This window comes from Oppia nitens, unplaced genomic scaffold (genome assembly GCF_028296485.1).
Source record: "Oppia nitens isolate AA-2021 unplaced genomic scaffold, nextdenovo-longstitch-racon4-pilon3 scaffold24_pilon_pilon_pilon, whole genome shotgun sequence".
Classification (NCBI taxonomy): domain Eukaryota; kingdom Metazoa; phylum Arthropoda; class Arachnida; order Sarcoptiformes; family Oppiidae; genus Oppia; species Oppia nitens.
Window position 1 is genome coordinate 866,240 of NW_026533204.1, and position 22,593 is coordinate 888,832.

The 22,593-nt window shown below is 34.0% G+C and overlaps 7 protein-coding genes across 7 annotated transcripts; 3 read left to right on the plus strand and 4 right to left on the minus strand.

Moving 5' to 3' along the window:
• The first annotated feature begins 3,963 nt into the window (after positions 1-3,963).
• LOC128954065 (uncharacterized) lies at positions 3,964-4,977 on the plus strand. Its single transcript, XM_054299630.1, has one exon. The coding sequence runs from the start codon at positions 4,084-4,086 to the stop codon at positions 4,975-4,977; it is 894 nt and encodes a 297-aa protein (XP_054155605.1). The 5' UTR covers positions 3,964-4,083.
• A 2,675-nt stretch (positions 4,978-7,652) lies between these two features.
• Positions 7,653-10,811, minus strand: LOC128953890 (uncharacterized). Its single transcript, XM_054299424.1, has 2 exons — positions 8,443-10,811; positions 7,653-8,333 (listed from the first exon to the last, which is right to left on the minus strand). The coding sequence occupies exons 1-2, from the start codon at positions 10,666-10,668 to the stop codon at positions 7,707-7,709; spliced, it is 2,853 nt and encodes a 950-aa protein (XP_054155399.1). The 5' UTR covers positions 10,669-10,811; the 3' UTR covers positions 7,653-7,706.
• A 376-nt stretch (positions 10,812-11,187) lies between these two features.
• On the plus strand, positions 11,188-12,166 carry LOC128953900 (40S ribosomal protein S23). Its single transcript, XM_054299434.1, has 3 exons — positions 11,188-11,283; positions 11,379-11,471; positions 11,665-12,166. Exons 1-3 carry the CDS (start codon positions 11,280-11,282, stop codon positions 11,997-11,999), a joined length of 432 nt encoding a protein of 143 aa, XP_054155409.1. The 5' UTR covers positions 11,188-11,279; the 3' UTR covers positions 12,000-12,166.
• Positions 12,167-12,972: 806 nt separating this feature from the next.
• LOC128953899 (DNA damage-regulated autophagy modulator protein 2-like) lies at positions 12,973-14,683 on the minus strand. Its single transcript, XM_054299433.1, has 5 exons — positions 14,358-14,683; positions 14,049-14,170; positions 13,397-13,896; positions 13,107-13,299; positions 12,973-13,034 (listed from the first exon to the last, which is right to left on the minus strand). Exons 1-4 carry the CDS (start codon positions 14,426-14,428, stop codon positions 13,114-13,116), a joined length of 879 nt encoding a protein of 292 aa, XP_054155408.1. The 5' UTR covers positions 14,429-14,683; the 3' UTR covers positions 12,973-13,034; positions 13,107-13,113.
• A 1,593-nt stretch (positions 14,684-16,276) lies between these two features.
• On the minus strand, positions 16,277-17,998 carry LOC128953894 (uncharacterized). The gene has a single exon (XM_054299429.1). It carries the CDS (start codon positions 17,854-17,856, stop codon positions 16,318-16,320), a length of 1,539 nt encoding a protein of 512 aa, XP_054155404.1. The 5' UTR covers positions 17,857-17,998; the 3' UTR covers positions 16,277-16,317.
• Positions 17,999-18,240: 242 nt separating this feature from the next.
• LOC128953892 (membrane-associated tyrosine- and threonine-specific cdc2-inhibitory kinase-like) lies at positions 18,241-20,063 on the plus strand. The gene has a single exon (XM_054299427.1). The coding sequence runs from the start codon at positions 18,304-18,306 to the stop codon at positions 20,050-20,052; it is 1,749 nt and encodes a 582-aa protein (XP_054155402.1). The 5' UTR covers positions 18,241-18,303; the 3' UTR covers positions 20,053-20,063.
• Positions 20,064-20,302: 239 nt separating this feature from the next.
• On the minus strand, positions 20,303-22,277 carry LOC128953893 (perivitellin-2 67 kDa subunit-like). Its single transcript, XM_054299428.1, has 3 exons — positions 21,621-22,277; positions 21,023-21,510; positions 20,303-20,957 (listed from the first exon to the last, which is right to left on the minus strand). Exons 1-3 carry the CDS (start codon positions 22,142-22,144, stop codon positions 20,365-20,367), a joined length of 1,605 nt encoding a protein of 534 aa, XP_054155403.1. The 5' UTR covers positions 22,145-22,277; the 3' UTR covers positions 20,303-20,364.
• Between the last annotated feature and the right edge of the window lie 316 nt (positions 22,278-22,593).

Here is a 22,593-nt window from a genome sequence, read left to right on the forward strand (position 1 = left end):
ACGATGGTTTTAAATATATTTATTGCAATAGACTATTACCCATAGATTTTGATGAACAGAATATTCTGGATCAGAATCAATGGTATCATGAATTGGATATTAAATACAATTACAGTGGTATTTATGACAAAGAAAATTTTTTCTATAATATTTTTATTATCGACTTTAATAATTCGGATAATATGAATAATTTACCGACAATTTTATCGCAAGATTTCTACGAAGTATTTAATGATTGTATGTTAATTGCATCTGTTTTTTAAATTTGAATTTAATTAATTAATTGTTAATATTGTTATTTTTATATTATGGCCCACATTCTCTATAATCTCAACAATTCAAAAATAAATGACAATTAAAATTGACAAATTGTTTAGCTATATTTCCCAATCATATTAATCGTATAAAAATTAAATATATATACTGGGCTCAGGTGGTTTTGGGATCGTTTATTTTGTTAAGCATCGACTAGGGGCTCAGGCAGTTGATAACTGGGCAATGAAAAAATTTTATATTAAAAGTTCGTATTATTATTATTAAAATTTATAAAAACAAATTTATTATAATATTTACATTTTTTATTTGTTATATTGTAGACTTTGATGAAACAAATAAATTTCGTGCACTAAATGAAGTGCAACTATTGGCCAAAATTCAATCAAAATATATTATCAAATATCGTAAATCGTTTGTCCAAAACCAACACCTTTACATATCAATGGATTATTATAAGTATAATCTAAAAAGTATTATACATCTAATGGCCAGTAATGTGTTTAAACGGCAAACACAGGAATCAATCAAATTTACAGAGTTTTTCATTTTATGGCAACTGTTTTGCCAATTACTCGATGCCGTCCACTATTTACACCAATTGTTGCCACCGATCATACATCGAGACATTAAACCGGAAAACATTATGATTGATAATCGCGACGCCGGTCTTAAATTAGGTGACTTTGGGTTAGCCTTTTTGTTGGAAAATATGAACGAAAAACAGTCAAATGCCGGCACACAACTATATATGGCACCCGAAGTAATTAGATTTGCCAGATATTCAATACAATCGGAGATATATAGTGTCGGCGTTACAGTTGAAAAGCTATTTGGTATCGTTATCAATAGGTATAAAATTTTAGACATTATTTAATATTTTTTTAATAATTTAATGTTAATTTATCGATAATTAATTAATTGATAGTTATTTTAATGTACTAATAAATTTATTATAAATAGTTTCAATTTAAGCAAAATGCATGAACTGTCACCGTATGACTTGCACCCACATATTGTATGGCTAATTTGCATTATAAAATCTATGTTCAAAGTGTTGCCATCAAAAAGACATACCAGTGCTGAGATAAAACAGGAGATGACAAAGTTGTCAACCGATTGGGTAAACATATTTAAAACTAATGTCAATGCCATGAATGATGTGATAACTCTACGGGAATCCAATTGCCGTATAATCAACAATGTTTTCGGTAGATATCTGAGACCAAAATATTTCTATAATCGTAATATAGAGTCTGATAATGAATAGGATTTGTCATTATTTTATCAATAAATTATAATTTTGAATTAATTAATTGCAAAACTCACACAAAATATATATTTTATGTTTTTAAAAACATTTTGGTTTTATCAAAATAATATTAATAATAATTAGTACATTCCCATTTTAATATGTTTTTATATGTTTAAAAAAATAACATATTTTTATCTTATCAAAATTACAAATAAAATTACAATTACAATACGATTATTTATTTTTACTCTCTCTCTCTCACTCACTCACTCACTCACTCACTCACTCACTCTCTCTCTCTCTCTCTCTCTCTCTCTCTCTCTCTCTCTCTCTCTCTCTCTCTCTCTCTCTCTCTMTCTCTCTCTCTCTCTTTCTTCTCTCACTCACACTCTCTTTAATTTAATACATAAATAATATATATTTATATTTAAATTAATTAATTATTAATAATTATAACAATCGCGAGACCCGTTGAAAAATTATTGAACATTATTGAAAAAATTCTATTAAGTCTCGCTCTAATACAAAACATGTGTTGCACGCGATTATAAACATTTTATTAATAATTCGTAAAATTAAATAGAAATAGAAAAATACTTAACGTATTTGAAATTGAAATTTAAAAATTACAGTTAACTTATAGAAAACTGAATTGTATTTCTTAACAAAAAAAAACCCGTAAACCAATATATAGATCCAGTACTGCATAATATCTGCACCTGTATTACCTTTGTATACAATGATGTTGATGAAGACATCATTGGCATTGATGATGACGATAGTATCGATGCTCATCATCATAAACATGGATAACACCGGTGCCGCCGCCGCCACCGTTGAGACATACAATCTGTTATGCAAACAGGCGACCATCGATGCCATAGCCTATGCAGAAGTACAGAAAATGTTTTGGATAACAAGCGGTTCCAACTTCTGGTATTTCAATTGCGATCCTGAATGCATGTTTCCCAAAAGTGTTAGCGATGGCGCGGTCATAGAGCTACCGACACAGATGCCCACTGTCGATGCGGCCGTTTATATTGATTCACAGACTACATGTCATAAATCGAAACAGACAGAGAACGGAAAGGGCATTAATGTTAACGAACATCGCATATGGACCGTACGGTTATGGGATAATGGGACACACAATTTGTTGCCCATGGAGGCTATGAGCAGCGGCAATCGATGGTCAATCGATAAACTACAAGATTATAGCAAAGAGCACTGTATATCGAAAGCCGATATCGAGTGGACAAGTGGCCAACCAGTGAACGCAATGTTCGCCGTCAACAATCTTTATCTGTACTTTTTGATGGGCGATAGACTGGCAATGGTTAACTGCAGCTATGTATGCATCGATCATATTCACGGCGAGGGAACCGGTATGCCATGGATACCGGTAAAGGATTGGCTACAAACTGATGAAAAGGTCTACAGTATGTTTACAATCAATAGCGCCGAACTGTTTGTCTTTTTCAAAGACTATTATCAGATCTATACTATCGATACAAAGACAGTCGATGATAACGGTTATGTAAATGTTAGCAAACGGGGCGACAAACTGGACATACATAAAGACTTCTTAAAGATTGAAAATCCGGTCGACTGTCCATCAAATACAACATCGGCTGAAAATAGTAGTATTAGTAGTAATGACAAAACTGATGGTCACTCGCAATCGGTAGCTGATAGTAAAGACGATGACAGTGGTGGCAGTATGGTCTGGCTATGGATTGTCATCGTTGTCATTGTTATTGTCGTAGTGTTGGTCGTCTGTTGTCTGGTGTTTTTGATGTCAAGAAAAAAGTCCAAATCCGGTGACAAACAACAGGACTCGGCGGCTATGAAAACACCAAAACAATCCCCTAAAACATCGGCCAAAAGCAGTGCCAGCAGTCCAGCCGCTCGTAAACTAGTCACCGGCGGTGCCAACAGTCCAAAATCAACCAAAAAATGAATTACTAAAAAATTTGGGCACACCATCATTAAACTACCGGTGCCATTCGCTTACTATCATTTTTTAAAAAGCTATCAATATTAGTATTATTATTTATGATTTACAATTGATTTAAAAAAATATTTATAATTTCTATATTATTTAATTTTATTAAATTCATAATTTCATAAAATAGTTTATAAATTAATTGTTTTTTTCAAATATAATTTCCATTACTATAAACAATAATAATATTTATATAATACAAACATTTTTTTTTACTTTATTAATGAAACTAATTAGATTAAATCATAAAGTTTATTAATCAAATTGGATATTATTGTATTATAAATAAAAATTATTAAATACTAATTTTATTTCTAGTAATTTCTAATTTAATAATTTTTAATTTTGTAATTTTGTTTGATGCACACCACAGGCGCGTGCATCACGTTTTTAATAGTTTAAAGAAAATAGACGCGATTTAAATGTGAATAAAATTTGAATTTCATGTATTTGATTGCATGTCTCACTTGTTGTGTGTGTATATTATTACATGATATTGTGCTACAACTACCTGTATATTGATTTATTTGTCAAATAAGTGGGGATTCATATGATTATAATGAAATCAAAAGATGAATTACCGAAAGCTATTGTAGATATGGGTTATAGTTTACAGAAAGAGATCGGAAAAGGCATGTATTCAACAATTTTTAAAGTAAAAAATAATGATAATAAACGACAAGATTTGGAGGACAAACAGTTAGTTTGTAAATGGATTGATGTCGAGTCAGCCCCCAAAATGTGGAAACAAAAGTGTATGAAATTAGAGTTAAAAGTATTGAAGAGAGTATTGCATCCATTCATTGTTAGGACCTATGATTTAATCAAAACACGAAACAGTGTCTTCATATTTATGGACTACTGTCCCAATGGTAGTGTCTATCAGGAACTTCATAAACAGGCAAAACCTTTTGCCGAGTCTTTGGCCAAAAGATGGTTCTCAAACATTTTGGGAGCTCTTGCCTATTGTCACTCGAAAGGCATAGCGCACAGGGATATCAAATTAGATAACTTTCTTCTCAACGAAGACATGGATGCATTGCTCACTGACTTTAGTTTTGCAACGTTAGCGAAGACCAATAAAGGAGAGCTAATGAAAGAGACAATGTGTGGACATCCGGCATATATGGCACCCGAAGTGTTTGCCGACACCCGATTCGGTCCGTACGACGCAAAGGCGGCCGATATGTACTCAATGGGTGTCTGTTTGTTTGAAATGCTTAACTTTGACAAACCGTTTGCCGTCTCGACCGACGCCTACAATAACCAGAGAGCACACGTCCAGAGACAACGCAATCGCGAGTATCGCTTCCATAGTAAAGTAGGAAAAAGATTATCGCCGCCTGTCATACAACTGGTCGACCAATTACTCGATCCAAATCCAAACACTCGCATCAGATCAGATGAAACACTTATTCACTCTGGTATTGTTGTCTACCAATAATTATTAATTACTTTAGTATAGATATGTGATGAATCACTGATGATAATTAAAAATTTCAATGTATTGAATATAGTTTAGTATAAAATTATTTTATTTATGTATAATGTTTTAATGAGTGTTTTTTATTTATTTATGTACTTTCAAGTTTTTGGTTGTATTAAAACAAACTTTGATTAAATTGGTTTTGATTTTTCAAAAAAAAAAAAATTAAATAATTACATCAAATGTAGCAGAAAATATCAATATAATAATACAAAAAATACAATAGTTTTGAACAAAAAAAAAATAATATTATCTAAACTTATTTTAATAACACCACTAACATTTAAAAAATTATAGACAATCAATAATATATTAATATATATTTATATATAGTTTTACAACTTATACTATTAATTAATATTATTATTATCTTAAATAATTAATAACATTAATCAAATTTAACTAAATGATTACAAATAATATACAGTATATTTCATAAAATCTCGGCTTTTTTTAACTGCTCATAAAAATCGGTAAATAAATCACAGGAAAAAAATAATTTTTAAAATTACTAAATAAGTATATAATAATTAATAATATGTATAATTAATTAAAAAAATTTAACTGTAAGCCCGCTATTCGGGTAAATAATTTCGGTTATTTTAGCGATGGTGGGGGCAATAGCAGTGATTTATGTGTAGAGCACATACACTACCCCTATTTTTTTCGGTTGGCATGTTTTCGGGCGGACTTTCAATGGTCGCGCTCACTATTAGGAATGGTGTGCTTATTATCATTGGAAAGTGTATATAAAAACCTTTCCAATGATATATATCACCCCTTTCTATATTTTTTATATTTAAAGTTATACCACTTTTAGTGATAGTAGTAAATAGCCGAGATTTTATGCAATATACTGTAGTATAATTATGCTATACAATTTTAATAATTTGTGATATGAGTTTATAATTATTATAATTATCTGTGTAATTAACATAATTAAAAAAACAAAACAAAATATTTGATTGTTTTTAAATTAATTAATTAATTGAAAAAAACACAAATAATTAATAAAAAATAATTCGTTGTATATTTGAAACCCAATGCAAAATTATATGCAAATAAAAAACTTTGATTTATCTATTATTATTAAATAATAAAAACAAAGTTGTGATTAAAAAAAATAAAAGTACTTTTCAGTTGAACCAAACAAACAAACAAATCCTAATAATTATGACAACAAAAAATTCAGTGCAGAAAAAAACACACAATTATTCACAACAATAATAATTATGAGATCAACTAAAGTTATGATAATTGTAACAATTAATTACTCGGGCAGTGATTCACAACAACACACACACACACAGACAATCACAGCGGCAGAGTTGCCGTATCTTTGATATACGATTGATGCGTGTCTTCGGTGACCAATAGTCTGGCGTAGACAGCGGTCAGTACGATAATTATGAACTGCATTGTGATGTCAAAGGCAGTCAATCGTAGCACACCGACAATCCAGCACACGGCCAGTGTCAATAGGGCGGCGCCATAGAGCAGACAGTGGACAAGACGTTCGCCGTAAACGGCAAACAATCCGAAACCTCTGGCTGCCACACCCAACAGAGCGCCAAAACCGGCTAACGCACGGGCCAACTGGTAGGCGTCGCGATTAGTCTGACCGGTTAGCTTTTCTTTAGCCTCCTTGGCCTCTAGTCGTTTGATATAAAGCGCGTAGGCCACCAATACGGACAGTATTGTGATACACGTGAGCACAAGTATAACGACTTTGAAGACCAGCACCGCTTGACGAAGCTTCATAGTTTGATAGCGGTCGTAGTAGACAGTTGTACGGCACCGGGTGGTAGATATTTAGTATCGGTCAGTATCTGCAGACGGTGGACGGCACGATAGTATGGACAGACATCAGTGGGGGTATGTTATTGTGCGTTATAATAGGCGCTGACAATAATAATAGAGACACCAACCAATGGAGACGTTATGCGATGCCCTCCGGCATATAGACTGTGCGTATTTTTGGGTACTGGTTTCTTTTTTTTAAATGCATAGTCAAGTGTTGGATGATGTGATAGAGAGAGAGAGGGGGGACAGTACTACTACTTTCACACACACATTCCTGGCACTACTGGTTTATGCAAAACAAGTCTATCCCACAAAATCTCTCTGAGAGCTGTAAATAACAGCCTGTATATCACTCCCTCACTACTACTACTACAAGCTTTACATAAACCAGATTTTTTTTTTATACATACAGGATGCCAATGGGAAACGGTCATAATTTTTATTGTTGGTTAGTATAACTGCACTAATACTGTACTAATGGGAGGATAGTTGTTATGTATTACATACAGTAGTTGTCATCATTGACTAGGAATTCCACTATATTTTTTTGTGGTTAGGTTTAAAGTTTATATACTTTTGTTAGTATTGTTAGAACAGTAACATATGTTATGGTCTCTTAAAAAAAAAATTACTGTCACTATATGTCAAGCTATGGCCAATGTTTATGAAAAAAAAACACATTAAAATAACTATTATTCCCCTCCATTGGTCCTAAACCAGTGATTTTTTCCAAACAATTTATTAAAAACATTTATTATTATTATTGTTATTAAATGACATAAAAAATACTTTTACTTATTTTTTTGGGTGATATATAATCTTTGAAAAAATACTTTCAATAATAATATTACCGGTAATTATAATCAAATAAAGACAACCAAAAATCATAGCACTTGAATATTTCGTACGAGACTAGTATTGTTTGGCCTAAACAGATCTCTGGCAATGCGGTCGATCTCATCGATGGCCAGCTGCGAGTGTATCTGAAGTATATCGTCAATAGTTGTCGAATAGATGTGTCTCAGCAATCGGTAAATTTCTTTCAGATGTTGTTCAACTGCGCCGATGACATCACTGTCTATGCCTCTTAACATTAGACACAACAACATTACTGCCGATCGTTTAACTTCGATATAGGGATCAGTTTTGAGTAGGGCTTCTACACAGGACATCAGTTCAACGATATAGGAATTCAGTGCGTGTTTGAGTGCACCGCAAAACTGGCCTAAATTCGATAGACTAGAGATCCTGATGGCCGGTGCCGATGATTTGACACCAGTAAGAAAACAGTGGATGTATTGTTTGGAGTAGTGGTGAGCAAATTCGCCGATAGATTTAGATAATCGCACCAATACTTCGCCCACTTTTATACGATCTTCAACTGGACGTTCATTATCTGTGAACTCCTGCGTCAAAACCGGAAGTACTTCATCGGTACACTTGATGGCCAATGTTGACAGTGTGTTAACTGCGGACAGGTATATGTATGACTCGCTGTCGTTAAGACACATCTGGACACAAATATATATATGTATACATATATAGTATATTAAAACTATTACCGGTAGCTAACAATGGGGATAGTCTATAGATCGCCACAAAAAAATTAATCTAACAAACCTTCAATGCATTAATCAATTGATTTCGGTTGTCCATCAATTGTCGATCGTTGGCGTAAATCAATCGTTTAAGTCTAATCAAGGCGTGAGCCCTGACGGGCATCAGTGGGTCATTGAGTTCAGTCATTGCCGTCTCGAACTCATTATCAACTGATTTGCCATCATTTTCCGCAAACAACTGGCAATTGTTTTCAAGCAATAGTAACTGTATTTTCATATCAGATGCCAACCGACGAGTGCTATCATCAAACCTCTCATTCCTTTGTAATAAATCCAAAGCTGGCGATAGTTGTTGTCTCAGTTGGTTCAAGTCTTCAGCTTTCAATTTGTTGCGTTCTTTAAGCAATATTTTCACGATTTGCAAACATATTGTCAGCGAATTCTGTTTCATTAATACAAAACTTTTTTCATTCTCTTCTCCGTCATCTTCCACACCATTGTCGGTGCGTTCATAAGAAACTGATTCCATGCGCTGTTCATCGGCCAGACGTTCAACGGTGTTAATCACATAACCGATTGCTTTTTGTGGATAATTATTGATAATTTGAAGTACGTCTTCCTGTATGGAATCTATAAGACAACAGGTTATTAGGGACGGCCTCTGGAACGACATCCTATCGATAAGTATTGAAAACAAATCCATTTTGAACTGATCGCCCAATTTTGCTAACAATTGCAAAACAAACTGCACAACACTATCGCACTGTTTGAGATCCAGTTCCCTGTCATCATCTACTCTATCATTAAGTTCAGGTTTGGTACAACTATTGCTAAAACTGGTATCAATCGAGTTAATAATCTTGTGCTGGTGTTGTACACCAATCGTACCATCAGTTGCCACACATTTCTTAAATTTTTTAATCAAATGGCAATTATTGTACAAAAGATTGTCCAATAGATAAACACTTTGTTTAACCGCAAGCATTATCTCAACCATAATGTTCATCAACAGTGTCTTGTAGTGCGATAGTGATTCTTCGAGAACGACACGACAGTAGAATAAATGCGGAACTATTGGCACAAACTTTTTCACATCGTATCTGTTGTTCAATAAATTATTGACAATATCTATGCCATTGTTTAATGTTAGTAAACCATTAGTTCCTTCAAATATATTGACTATTTTGTTGATAATTAATTCTTGTGTCAACTTTTTGTTTCTGTTCTCAAGACATGTCAGTATTATTGATCCAATTGTTTGATGATATTGATTGCAACTCAACAACAGTGTTCTTAATATTTGTCCACCAATAAGCTGGTAATAGTCACGCAATGAACAGTAGAGGACAGGTATAGCCGATACAATAGTACCGACGGCTTGATATCTCTGGTTAAGTGTTGTTTGTTTTTCGGATGTTTGATCGCAATCGATGACAGCATTGATGAGCGCCACGAGTCCCAAATCACAGGTCAAACATTGGGACAGACATCGGGAGATATCATTGTTGGCCCATTTGACGGCTTTACAGCGCGATAATAGTAACAGATTTCGAATTATTAGTGTCTGATCCATGGATGACAACAATGACATCAATTGGTCGTTAACCGTTTGTCTGTCATCAACTGAATCGCTGTCATTGCGTAGTGTCATCAATGAAGCCATTAGTGATGCCAAACAATCATCAATAAGTATCTTCGAAACAAATGATTTGGTTGTTAACAGTGCGGCCAACAATTGGGTCAATTGTCGGATAAATTCTCGAGAAATTTGTTTGCTATCAGATTGTTGTTCACTAAGACAATGGCTATCAATGGATATGAACAGGTGTTGGATCTGTTGGAAGTGTGGACTAATGTACGGTATGATTGTTATCGACACGAGTTTGATTACCGATAGCTTAATTGTCATATAATTGGGCGCCGATATCATCTCGCCATCACTTTGTGTGGCCGTGTCCAACAAGATTACGGCTTTAATCAGTTGGTCAATCAATTGCCACAAACGTCTTTTGAATTTGTTTTGACCATCATTATCATCATCACCGTTGATGGACATCGACGTCATCATTGCTAAACTAATATCTTCGGCAACGATTGAGTAGATATTGTTGAATTGGTCGTCCAATTGGCGGCACAATTGGCCAATTCGTTCGACAACATCATCAATGGTTTCATCAGTTGATGAGCTGTAGTTTTGGTCGTCATTTTTACGGTTACTGTTGGCAGCGGTGGTCATCAGTCGGGATATTGTCTTCAAATGGCCGCATACCTCTTGGACAATGTCCATCTTGTCGTCGGATGACTGATGAATCACTATCTAAGACATCAAACAAACACCAAATTACTTGTTGGTGTTGAGGACATCCCTCAAGAAGTTGTGACAGTTGTTGACTTCACTGTTGACTAACAATAAAAATATATCAAAACATTAGATATGTTTTTAAAACCAAAAACACAATAATAATGACAACACATGTGTTGTTATGACAGACAAACGTTCATAAAATACGTCGTAAACTAACTATAAGTATGGGGTCAACATTGTTATCAGTTCCCTATTAATGTTATATAAACCCATAGAAAAAGCAATTATAAATTTTATTGTTATTTCCAAACGTTGTTTATGTTATTAATAATAAAGAAAAATGTTTTAATCGCACGCTACTATACATTTATACAAGTTATGGGCGGAGCTTAACTAATAAATAATTATCAATTAGTGTGTATATGTTTGGGTAGTAATCTATGCACTGCATGTATGACTCGCTTAAACAAATGAATATAATATGTCTAAAGCGCATGCGCTGAAAATTGTATGGTTAGCGTTGCCATTGATTTGTGATTTCCTTTTCCTCTGAAACCTTGCTATCAGTCGGTGTCGACAAACATATATAAGTCATGGGTAAGTGTTTTAGTGGCCAAACACCGTACCGTCGGGTAGTTTCTACATAAGTGGACACTAAATAAATGCTTTTTTCTCGGTCTCTACTAATACAGGTAAACCTAAAGGACTCCGTACCGCACGTAAACATCGTAATCATCGCCGCGAACAGCGCTGGCACGACAAGGACTACAAGAAAGCACATTTGGGTATGTTTTGCGGCGACCAACCCGTAACTGGTCACTGACCGGTGTGTGTGTAACCACTTAGTGATTGCTATCAACTCGTGTTAACACTTGTCGGGCCACCACTGCATTTGTTACACACATCCATCCAAAAGACAACAACACGTGTTGTTTATAATTGTTTGACTAATTTGTTTGTGTCTCCCGATGACTATAGGCACCCGATGGAAGGCCAATCCGTTTGGTGGCGCTTCTCACGCCAAGGGTATTGTCCTGGAAAAGGTTGGCGTTGAAGCTAAACAGCCTAACTCGGCCATTCGTAAGTGTGTTCGGGTACAGCTGATCAAAAACGGCAAAAAGATTACGGCCTTTGTCCCACGGGATGGTTGTCTCAACTATATCGAAGAGAACGACGAAGTATTGGTGGCCGGTTTCGGTCGTAAGGGTCACGCTGTCGGTGATATTCCCGGCGTCCGATTCAAAATTGTCAAAGTGGCCAATGTCTCACTATTGGCATTGTATAAGGAGAAGAAAGAGCGGCCAAGAAGTTAAAGATTGATTGGTTCGCCGAAGAATTTATTGATCCATTCATTTAATTGATTTAATTATTATATATTAAAAATTGTAATAATAATAATAATAAAATGTTTTGAATTAATACATGTTTTTCGACTATAAGTTTTGTTTTATATCTGATTATTGATTAAACTGTTGTCAATGTGTTTATTATTATTAATAAGTGATTTAATTGTTTTGTTTGTCAGCTGAATAATTATTACTTTGATTTTAACTTGTTTTACCGGTAATACTATCTTTTTATTGATTATATAATATGGAAATATTGGTAATGAAATATTGGATCAGATTAGAGATCCAGAATCGCGATAATCCCCCCAAAAGAAAACCCGACCCGTAATTACTGTGTAGTCCACCCTCTATATAGTGATAATCATTTGATAACTTTAATCTACCTTGTTCAATTTAAATATTGCTATATATTTTTTTTGAAAATTATTACAGTAATATTTAAACATTAAGTTTCAGTTTATTTATTATTGATAATAATTAAGGTAATTTGTTTAATAAAAATTATTTTATTATATTGATGATACAGTCTAGTACTTTTATGTATTGATAATAAAACTTACCCCGGTACTAATAATAATTGGTATAAAAAAATTTTACAAATTTTTTGTTTGTTTCTATACATTAACATAGATTGTCATCAAATATTCTATAGATAAATACAATTTTTTTTTTAATAATAATTATAATAAAATATATATATTACACAATTAAATACAATTGTAAACTTTTCTAATAATATTAATATGTAATATTTATAAAAAAAAATCATATATCAAAAACAATTATCCTAATTTATCGGCTCTGTTTAGGAGGTACCTCCTTATCATCAAAAATAAATATATAGACAATAAATTGAACTTTGTTTTTGTTATATAAAAAATTGTACCTCAAAACAGCCACAAATCATATATTATTTTTTTTATAAGTTAGTTATGAATCATTACTTCCAGTAACTTATGATTACTATTTATTAGTATTTCAGTGAATTACGGTAATTGGCTTTTTTAAAAAAAGATAAAATTTAATTTTATAAATAACATAAATATATATTATCCTAAAAAACAAACAAACATTTTTTTCAGTGAATTATTGGCGGATTCGAGTGTATGACCATTTCGGTAGTGGCCGGCGACGATCGCAAATTTGACGGCAACGATGCGTGTATGATGGCTACCGTGTCATCTGTTTCGCTCATATTGTCACCGAATCTTTCGATGTCCTCTTCGATAATGAACAAGACTTTTGGCGTCGACATCGATATCTTCTGTAAGTTTTCGAGAGAAATAAAAATTATAATAAAACACTTTTAACAAAACATCAATTGATTTTCAACTACAAAATAAAGCAAAAATCTATAATACCTTAAGTTCTTCGACATAACTGAGCACAAAAAAATCGATGGCCAATGCGGTAATCCATTCGCATACTGTGGCCGCCAAATGCAATCCAAAAGCGCCGTCTTCGGGCTTCCAATTGGTCGGATCTTTGCCGTGAAAGTATCGCATAGCCCACGGACCGCATACACAGCTTACGGTGAACGTACAGGTCATTAGTGAAGACAAGGCGAGCCGAAAGTGTGCCATTTGTCGCGAGTTGACCAACGGATGCATAGCGTACGACATGATGGTCTGTAGCCAACAGTAAATGGCACCGAAACCAAAGGCCAGGGTTGCGCCGACCATATGTATCTTAAACAGTTCCAGTTCGCGAAAGTTAGCCACCATCGACAGGCCTACCGATGAGATCAGTCCGCAAATGAAAGCGATACGGTTGCGGCAAAATATTTTTGTCGACTCGGGTGTCAAATTGTCCCGATAGTATTGTTCAATTTGTTTGTAGCGTACGTATATTGTCACACCAACTGGCCATTAGAGATCGGAATTTGGTTAATAAGCGGTTTGGTAGGTGTGTGTGTAGGCGGGGGAGTATGGGCAGGGAATATATGTTTGGTATTAATAATTATTGTGTTTTTTCTTAATTGAATGGTGGGGTGGGTAGATGTGAATAACATACCTAAAAATGCACAAAAATTGAGAAGCTGTGCGAATAGGCTGGACTCGGGCACATGGGTACCAGTGTCCGATATGTATGGCAGCTCTACCTCTACGTGACCCAACAGTATGGCTATTATATATCTGTACAAAATTGATAAAGGTTAATATAAATAATGATTATTATAAATAAAACTTTTAAAAATAAATATAAATAATTTTCATCTCAGGGTATCTAATACCCTATAGATGATATTGTAATTTTACAATAGCCTAGAGTAGATACCCCGGGCCTATTACTACTACTACTACTACTACTACTACTACTTACGTTGTAATGAAAGTTGTCGGCAGTAATACAAACACCGCAAGTGGTATATAATGCAAGTTTGTCCAAACCATTGTTGTTTTTGCTGATGATGATGATAATTATGGTAATAATTATGTCCTCAAGATTAATATTTGATATCACAAACACATAAACCGATGCAACCGACTATAAACTTATGGGTATATCATAAATGCCAAAACAACTGATAACTATTATTAATAATAATAATAATTGGGTTTAAACTTTTATAAACAACTGTTTTAGACACAGACAGACACACTGGAGATAATATCAATTAAATTATTATTATTAATACATAGATTGCTATCAATTATCAATGCATTATACGGTTATATTAGATGATATTATTTGTTATAAATATTAATTAATTTATTACAATATATTATTCTGATATCACATATTAATAATTATAATCACATTTAATAAATTAACGCCTCATTAAAAAAACACAATATATTGTATTATTATTATTATTATTTTAGAGGTATTATTATTACTACACTATTTGACAATAATAATAATTATTATTTATTAAAATTAAGTGCAATGTTATTTACACATGTGTCTATATATCGTATATTAGTATTAAATTAATAGTAATTTTTAACATTATAAGCATTTAATTAATAAAATAATAAAATAAAATTTTTAACATTTAGCATGCATAGTATTACATTGTATTTAAAAACTGCATATAATAATAAATATACTGTACTATAGTAATAGACTTAATAACTATTATTAATTAATTAATTTTAACAGAAAATAACAACAATTATTTAATATACTGTATTGGAGATTCATCTAGGACAAATAATTATTAATATTCACATTTTTTTAATATATCAAATAATTTTTTTTTTGTTTAAATTAATAATCTAATAAATTACAGTGTATTTTGTTTGTTTGTTTGGGGAAAACACTCTCTCATTTAAAAAATCATATGATTTGCTGGGGGTTTGTAATACAGTATAAATGTAGTATTGTATGACTCAATCAATTGTTGATAGAAAAAAATATATATAAATAAATATTTTCAGACAACTTTCAATGAAAGTTTTCCTAAAAAATATTCATAAATAACGTCATTATTATCTAATGTTCGAAAATTTTTTGTTTTAGCTAGACAATTTTAGATAATAAAAAAATTTAAAACAGTTTCGATAACTTTCACACACAAATATTTAAAAATGTTTTAACAATAATTTAAAAACTTTAAAAAAAATTAAACACAAAACAAACAAACAAAAAATTGAAAAATAAAATCAAAAAAATAAAATCAATGAAAACTTGTGTCGACCTGAAACTATCGGCTCAGTTGTTTTGCCAGTTGAGCACATGGATCGGCTCGTTGTCCACTGGCCACAAGTTGGCCATCTATACGCTAATAGTGGCCATCATCTGGTTGACAACATTACTACTGGTCAGATCCGACTATTGGAAACGACCCGTCCGTTCATTGACTGCACTCATTTCATGGCAATCGTGGCGATCATTCATGAAAGCCATCATAAATAATACCAGTTTGACAGTGACAGTAGATCTATCTCCCGGTGCCCGTAATATAATACAAATCGGTATAAATGTTAAACTATTGAACGCATTAAAAGAGTCGACTGGACTGACTGACTGACTGACTAACTAACTAACTAATTGATTGATTAAAGAGTGATTTTGAGAGAAAAAACAAACAAAAAAGTTTAAATAAAAAAAAGATTTTTCACTATTTCATTGAAATTATAGTTATGATTAAAATATTGATCTCAAACACTATATGAAAAAATAATTACTAATTGAATTAATAAATCAAATTTTTAAAAAAAATATAGTCTATAATTAATTGAATATATTTAGCCAACAAAAAAACCAATTAATAATTTATAACTACGAAATTGTTTTATATTTGTTTTTATGTCTTAATTAAAACAATAATAATAATTCATTTGAAATATTTGTGGCAAATGTCACACTTGCCGCACGACTGACGTTTGCGGCGCCGGTAGACAAACAACAAGATAGCTAAGGCTATGATAACGGCCAGTACTATATAGATGAGGCCAATCATTGTATTACTGGCACCTCTGCCACCTCTGGAACCACCATCGCGTGACTGGACTCGCAAATTATCGCCAGTTGATGACTGCGAACGACTTGTGATCAATGATACGCTTTTCAGTTTAGGTGTCGACGACTTTTTGGTCAGTTGTTGACTGTTGTTCTCTTTGGACACTGTTTTCGGTACTGTTTTGTTGGCATCTTTGTTGTCCACTTTTGTCGCGACTTTTTTTGTTGTATCATTGAATATTGTTTTCGGTACCGTTTTGTTGACATCTTTGCTGTCCACTTTGACCGCAACTTTTTTGGTACTATCTTTGGACACTGTTTTCGGTACTATTTTGTTGGAATCTTTGTTGTCCACTTTGGCCGCGACTTTTTTTGTTGTATCATTGGATACTGTTTTCGGTACCGTTTTGTTGGCATCTTTGTTGTCCACTTTTGCCGCTACTTTTTTTGTATTATCTTTGGATTCTGTTTTCGGTACCGTTTTGTTGGTATCTTTGTTGTCCACTTTGGCCGCAACTTTTTTGGTACTATCTTTGGATACTGTTTTCGGTACCGTTTTGTTGGTATCTTTGTTGTCCACTTTTGCCGCTACTTTTTTTGTATTATCTTTGGATTCTGTTTTCGGTACCGTTTTGTTGGCATCTTTGTTGTCCACTTTTTTGGTACTATCTTTGGACGCCGTTTTCGATGCAGTCTTAGATGCATTACTGTCCACTTTGGCCACCACCGGTGGTTTTGGTGTAACATTTTTACCACTATCTTTAGACGTAGATTTTGATGCTGTCTTCTCGTCCGATTTGGTCACCGATATGGCCCGTACATACAAAATAGACAATTTGTCCGTAAAAGCAATCAAATGGATGCCGGGGCCCAACAAAAACTTTCTCTGTCCCGATTCGGCTGCATAGTAGTCGCCGGTCGGCTCTACGACAAACACAGGCATATCCAGTACGGCCAGCGAATTGGCTTCCAATAGCAGACAACCGTTGGCTCCGACAATAATTACGGCATCTTTGGACTGATTGGAGCCAATCTTAATGGTAATCTGTTTGTCCTTTGAATAGTTTTTGGGAACAGTCTGTTCAATGGCTACATCGCCGGACTTTTTCAGAGAAACAAAGCTACCGTTGGCCACCACTTTTAATACCTGTCCACAGTTGAGCCGTTTTTCGCCTTTACCGATATAGTATGACTTGTGTGGTACCACCTCATCTATGGTAGTCAACACCAGTTCCGACAGTACACCAGTGTGTATGTGCTTAGGCATAGTATCTTTGGCTGTAGTCGGTGTCTGAGCCGCCGCTGGTTTACCAACACCTTTGATCTGCAGATCCTTTAGATTCATAGACACCGGCATTTCGACCGGTTTACTACCTTTTCGCTCGGGATCGGGAATTGCCTTCACTTTAGCCATAATGTTGTTGTTATTGTTGTTATTATGATTTAGCCACCAGTGATGCTCAGGAATGGTATGACTCGATGGGAGAAAAAACTACAATATTTCTCACTTAAGACTGTTAACTGAAAAATTAGTTGTGTATCTATTTTTTCAATTTTTTTTGTAATTTTTATTATAAAATAGCTTTTATTTTTATGACAAAAAAATAAAAATAAAAAAAATAGAAATAATTTTTACAAACAAACAAACAAAAAACAAATAATTTGATGAATAAATTTAATAAAATCCTATGATATCTACTTTGGGATTGAATTAATGAAACAAACAAAAAAATCAATTTTAAAACTATTAATATCTATAACTTTAAAATTTTCAATAATGTTTGAAATTTTTAAAATATTTTTTACTGAAAAAAAATATTCAATCATCAATTGATCGGATCTAAACCAAATATCTTCGTCAATGACATCCAATCGTAGTGGTGGTGGTGGTGGTGGTGGTGGTCGTCGTCGTCGTAGTCGTCGTCGTCAACGGCAATTAAATAGGAGAGCACAGAAAGCCGAGTTCTGGCCACATGTCGTGGATCCACAATATCGGGATCACGTCATGAAAGAACAACAAGGAATGGCTAACTATAGGGACGACTTTGACGAGAATGTACATCCAATACCATATGGTATGGCACCGGGCAATAGGTTCAGTGATCTGTACGAATATGACGACACTACTCAACAATACAAACGCAAAAAAGGTCGACCCAATAAACCGGAATTGCGACCAATACAGGGACCGGCCAATTGGGATCAATTGTATCCAACCGATGATGATCAAGACTATTCGCAAACGAATCCAACTTCCAGTGCGTCGGGTTTGGCTCCAGAGGACCGAAGTCAGGAGAAGGCATCCAATAGTCAAAGTAGACGTCCTATTGAGCGGCAGTTAAGTGATAGAGCATTGAATGCTAATTTTTGTCCACATGTTGTGGATCCACAATATCGGGATCACATCGTGAAAGTACACCAAGGATTAGCTGACTATAGTAATGACTTTGACAAGAATGTAATTCAGGCACCATTTGGTACGGCAGCGGGTAATACGTTCAGTGATCTGTACGAATGGGACGATACTATTCAACAATATAAACGTAAAAAAGGTCGAATCAAAATTCCGAAGTGGCGACCAATTCAGGGACCGGCAAATTGGGATCAGTTGTGGCCAACCTATGATGATATCGGTCAAGACTATCTGAGACCGGATCCAACTCCCAATGCATCGAATGTGCCGCGACCTCTACATAGAGATCAGTTGAACTATTTGAAGAAATCGGGCGAAGCGTACGATAAATTAAAATTTATAAAAATGTTGGGCGAAGGAGGTTTCGGATCGGTCTGGGAGGTCAAAGCTCGCCATTGGGATGACAGTAAAAAACAATACAAAAATGTACGGTTGGCCGTTAAGATATTGCGATTGGATTCGTCAACAGGCAATAGACTAACATACGATATGCATTATCTTTTGCTCGACATGTATCAGCTTCGATACCTCAAACATCCATACATAGTGAAGTTCTACGACATTATTGGTATTCCCGATCAAGTGACCGGTTTTCCTTATGCCCGGTGCCTAATATTGATGGAACTGTGCAAAGGCGACGTTCATACTATGCTTGAAGAACAGCCGGATGAACGCATTGATGAACACCACACTCGCCATTTGATGTACTGTATGGCCAGTGCCGTACAGTATATGCACAGGCAACGGGTGGTCCACTTTGATATCAAACCGTTGAACATTTTTTTGCATCCACTGAGCAGTACCTACAAATTAGGTGATTTTGGACTGGCCGTTAGCTACGCGGACAATGTACCCATGGAGACCGATAGCAATTCAGGTACACCATTCTATCAGGCACCGGAATTAATGGATTATATGCCCGATCCAGTGGAGAGCCCTCCGTGCGATGTCTTCTCATTGGGCATGACTTTTATGCAATGTCTTTTTGGTTACGAACATATCGTAGAGGGAATGACTGAGTTGACGCCAGATATATATGTCTATCAAATCTCGTTACTCAATACACCCGATTGTTTATTATCTAATCCGCCGACACTGAGCGCCGAAGCCATCAATCTATTGCTGGCAATGACTGAACTTAATCCATCCGACAGATTTACCATTGATCAGGTAGTAAATGATGTTTGGTTACAATAATCAAACAAATTAGAAAACATTTGTCTTATAAATTATTTTATTATCCTTAACCCCCCCCCCCATTTATAAGTTTATAATAAGTTTATTACATACTATTTATTGTATAGATATTGTAATTAAGTGTCAAAAAAAATATTATATTAGAATATTTTGATTATTAATACAATATATATTTTTGGAAGAAATTTATATTATAGACAGCCGGTAGAAAATTATTTGCCCCAAACCCACCCCCACCCACCACCCAACCACTTCCTAACCTCATAATATACTAATGAATTTATTTAATAATCTATTAATATTAAAAATATGCTAAACTTGAATACTCCACGACATCTGACAACCACCCGGTCGTCTATCGGTGTCATCTCTATAATAATCGGTCCATTCATTGGCAATGGCACAGAGATTACGTGACGGTGCGCTACATTGGCCAATGTCGCCGTCGGGAAACCAATCAAAACACAATCTAGTGTTTAATAGCCAACCGGGCGAGTCGTTCGGTAGTAGCAAACGCCATGACATTTGACAACCACCCGGACGTATATCAGTGTCATCTCTATAGACATCAGTAAAATTACCGATTGGTGCACAAGTTTCAGCCGGGGCTCCGCCACCACACTGACCACTGTCGCCGTCGGGATGCCATCGAAAGCATATCTGAAGCTCATTGAACCAATCGGGTGCTCCTGTATCGGCAGTCAGACCCCATTTCATACGACAACCACCATCTCTTATATCAGTATCATCTCTATACCACTGTGTCTTTGAATTGACCTGGGCACATAGACTTTTTGATGGGCCACTACATTGATCGACATCACTACCATCGGCATACCATTCATAGCACAGTTTTGTACGATAAAACCAATCGGGAATTGTTATATACGACATCAATTCATTGCCTTAAATTATATTTGAATAATTTTTTTAAAAATGAAAATCTAATTTAGTATATAAAAAAACTTACCAAGATTAATCAAACTGTTATGATCGGGTATCGCCTGTTTCGCCATTGTATCGATTTGATTGATATATTGTTTAAGTTTTTCCGAACCACGATTACCCTGTAATAGATAATTATGAGCCAATCTGGACAAGTCATTCAAATAGGTCCGGTCCAGATAAATGCCAATCGCTTTTATTAGTCCATCGCGTTTGGGTCCCATTGGCATCAAATTGGTAATCGGTTCGAGTTTACCGCTAAACAACCAGGGATTGTTCGGTACTGTTTGCGACCATTGAAGCCATTGGCCGGGACTAACAAGATTTGTCGAACCGCCGTAATATAGTTCCACTGATTCAGAGTATTGACGAAATTCTTTGCTAATCTCTACTTGACTACCAGTGGTTCCGCCAATTAGTTTTAATGAATTAAAAAATGTATCATGGGCATTTTTTAATATTTCATTATCTGATAGTTTATTGCGTAATTCATTAGCAAAAAAATAATTAATTCTGTTAAAAGAAATTTTTAAAAAAAAATTATCAAAACAACAAAATATAGAATAAATTAATTAACTATTTTATTATATTATTATTTTATTTAAAAAAAAACTATCACTTACTTAAATACACCCCCAAAGTAGGCTTTGACTAGAAAATGTGTACCGAATTGTTCAATACATTCGTGAAAAGCGCTGGGATTGGCCTCATAGCTAATCGGCAAAAATTTGTCGACAAAACTAGTCATAGATTTACTTAAAGACAGTTCCCAATACGGCAATAGATCAGCTTCGTGAGTTAAAAAATGACTATAGATTTGACCAGTATATTTCGAAAAATTGGCCACTGGGTGCTGTAGACCGCCGGGCAATGAATCGATTATTTCAATTTGATCCGGCGTTTGGTAGACTTGGCCATCAGTTTTGGACCACAATTTGTTGGACAAACAGGTAAAATCAATTACCGATCGTTTGAAGCCATTGCCGTCGTTGGTGTTGTCCGATGGCAAAAACGATAGCTTAGTTATGTCAATGCCTCGACGTAATCTGTTAACTCCCGGTGCTAGATTAGAGCATTGTGATGATGATGATTTATGAACACTGGTTGTTACTAATAAAACTATGTTGAATAAGTAAATAGTTTGCATGATAAAGTTTATTGTTTAATATTTAATGAAATTTATTTATCAAAATATATATTTCACAATAATATATATTGCTTATATCTAACAATAACCTATAGCATTTTTCTCTTTAATACAAATTTTTAATTATATTATGAACCGAATATATAATTTATTTTACATTTATTTTTATACTATTTTGCAAAATAATTATATTATGTAATATATACTGTATATACTTATAAGTGATTAAATGATTATTCTATATAATTTTGTTATATTGAATTTGTATAATTTATTTCTGTTTAATATAAAAAAATAGTAAAATTATCATATGACTTATTTAATATATAAACGTTAAAAATTGATTAAATATTTAATTTCATAATAAGAAAAAAGATAATATATAAAAATTGGATTACAATTTATTATTGTTTTTTATTGAAATAATATTTTAATAAGTTACTAGTTTT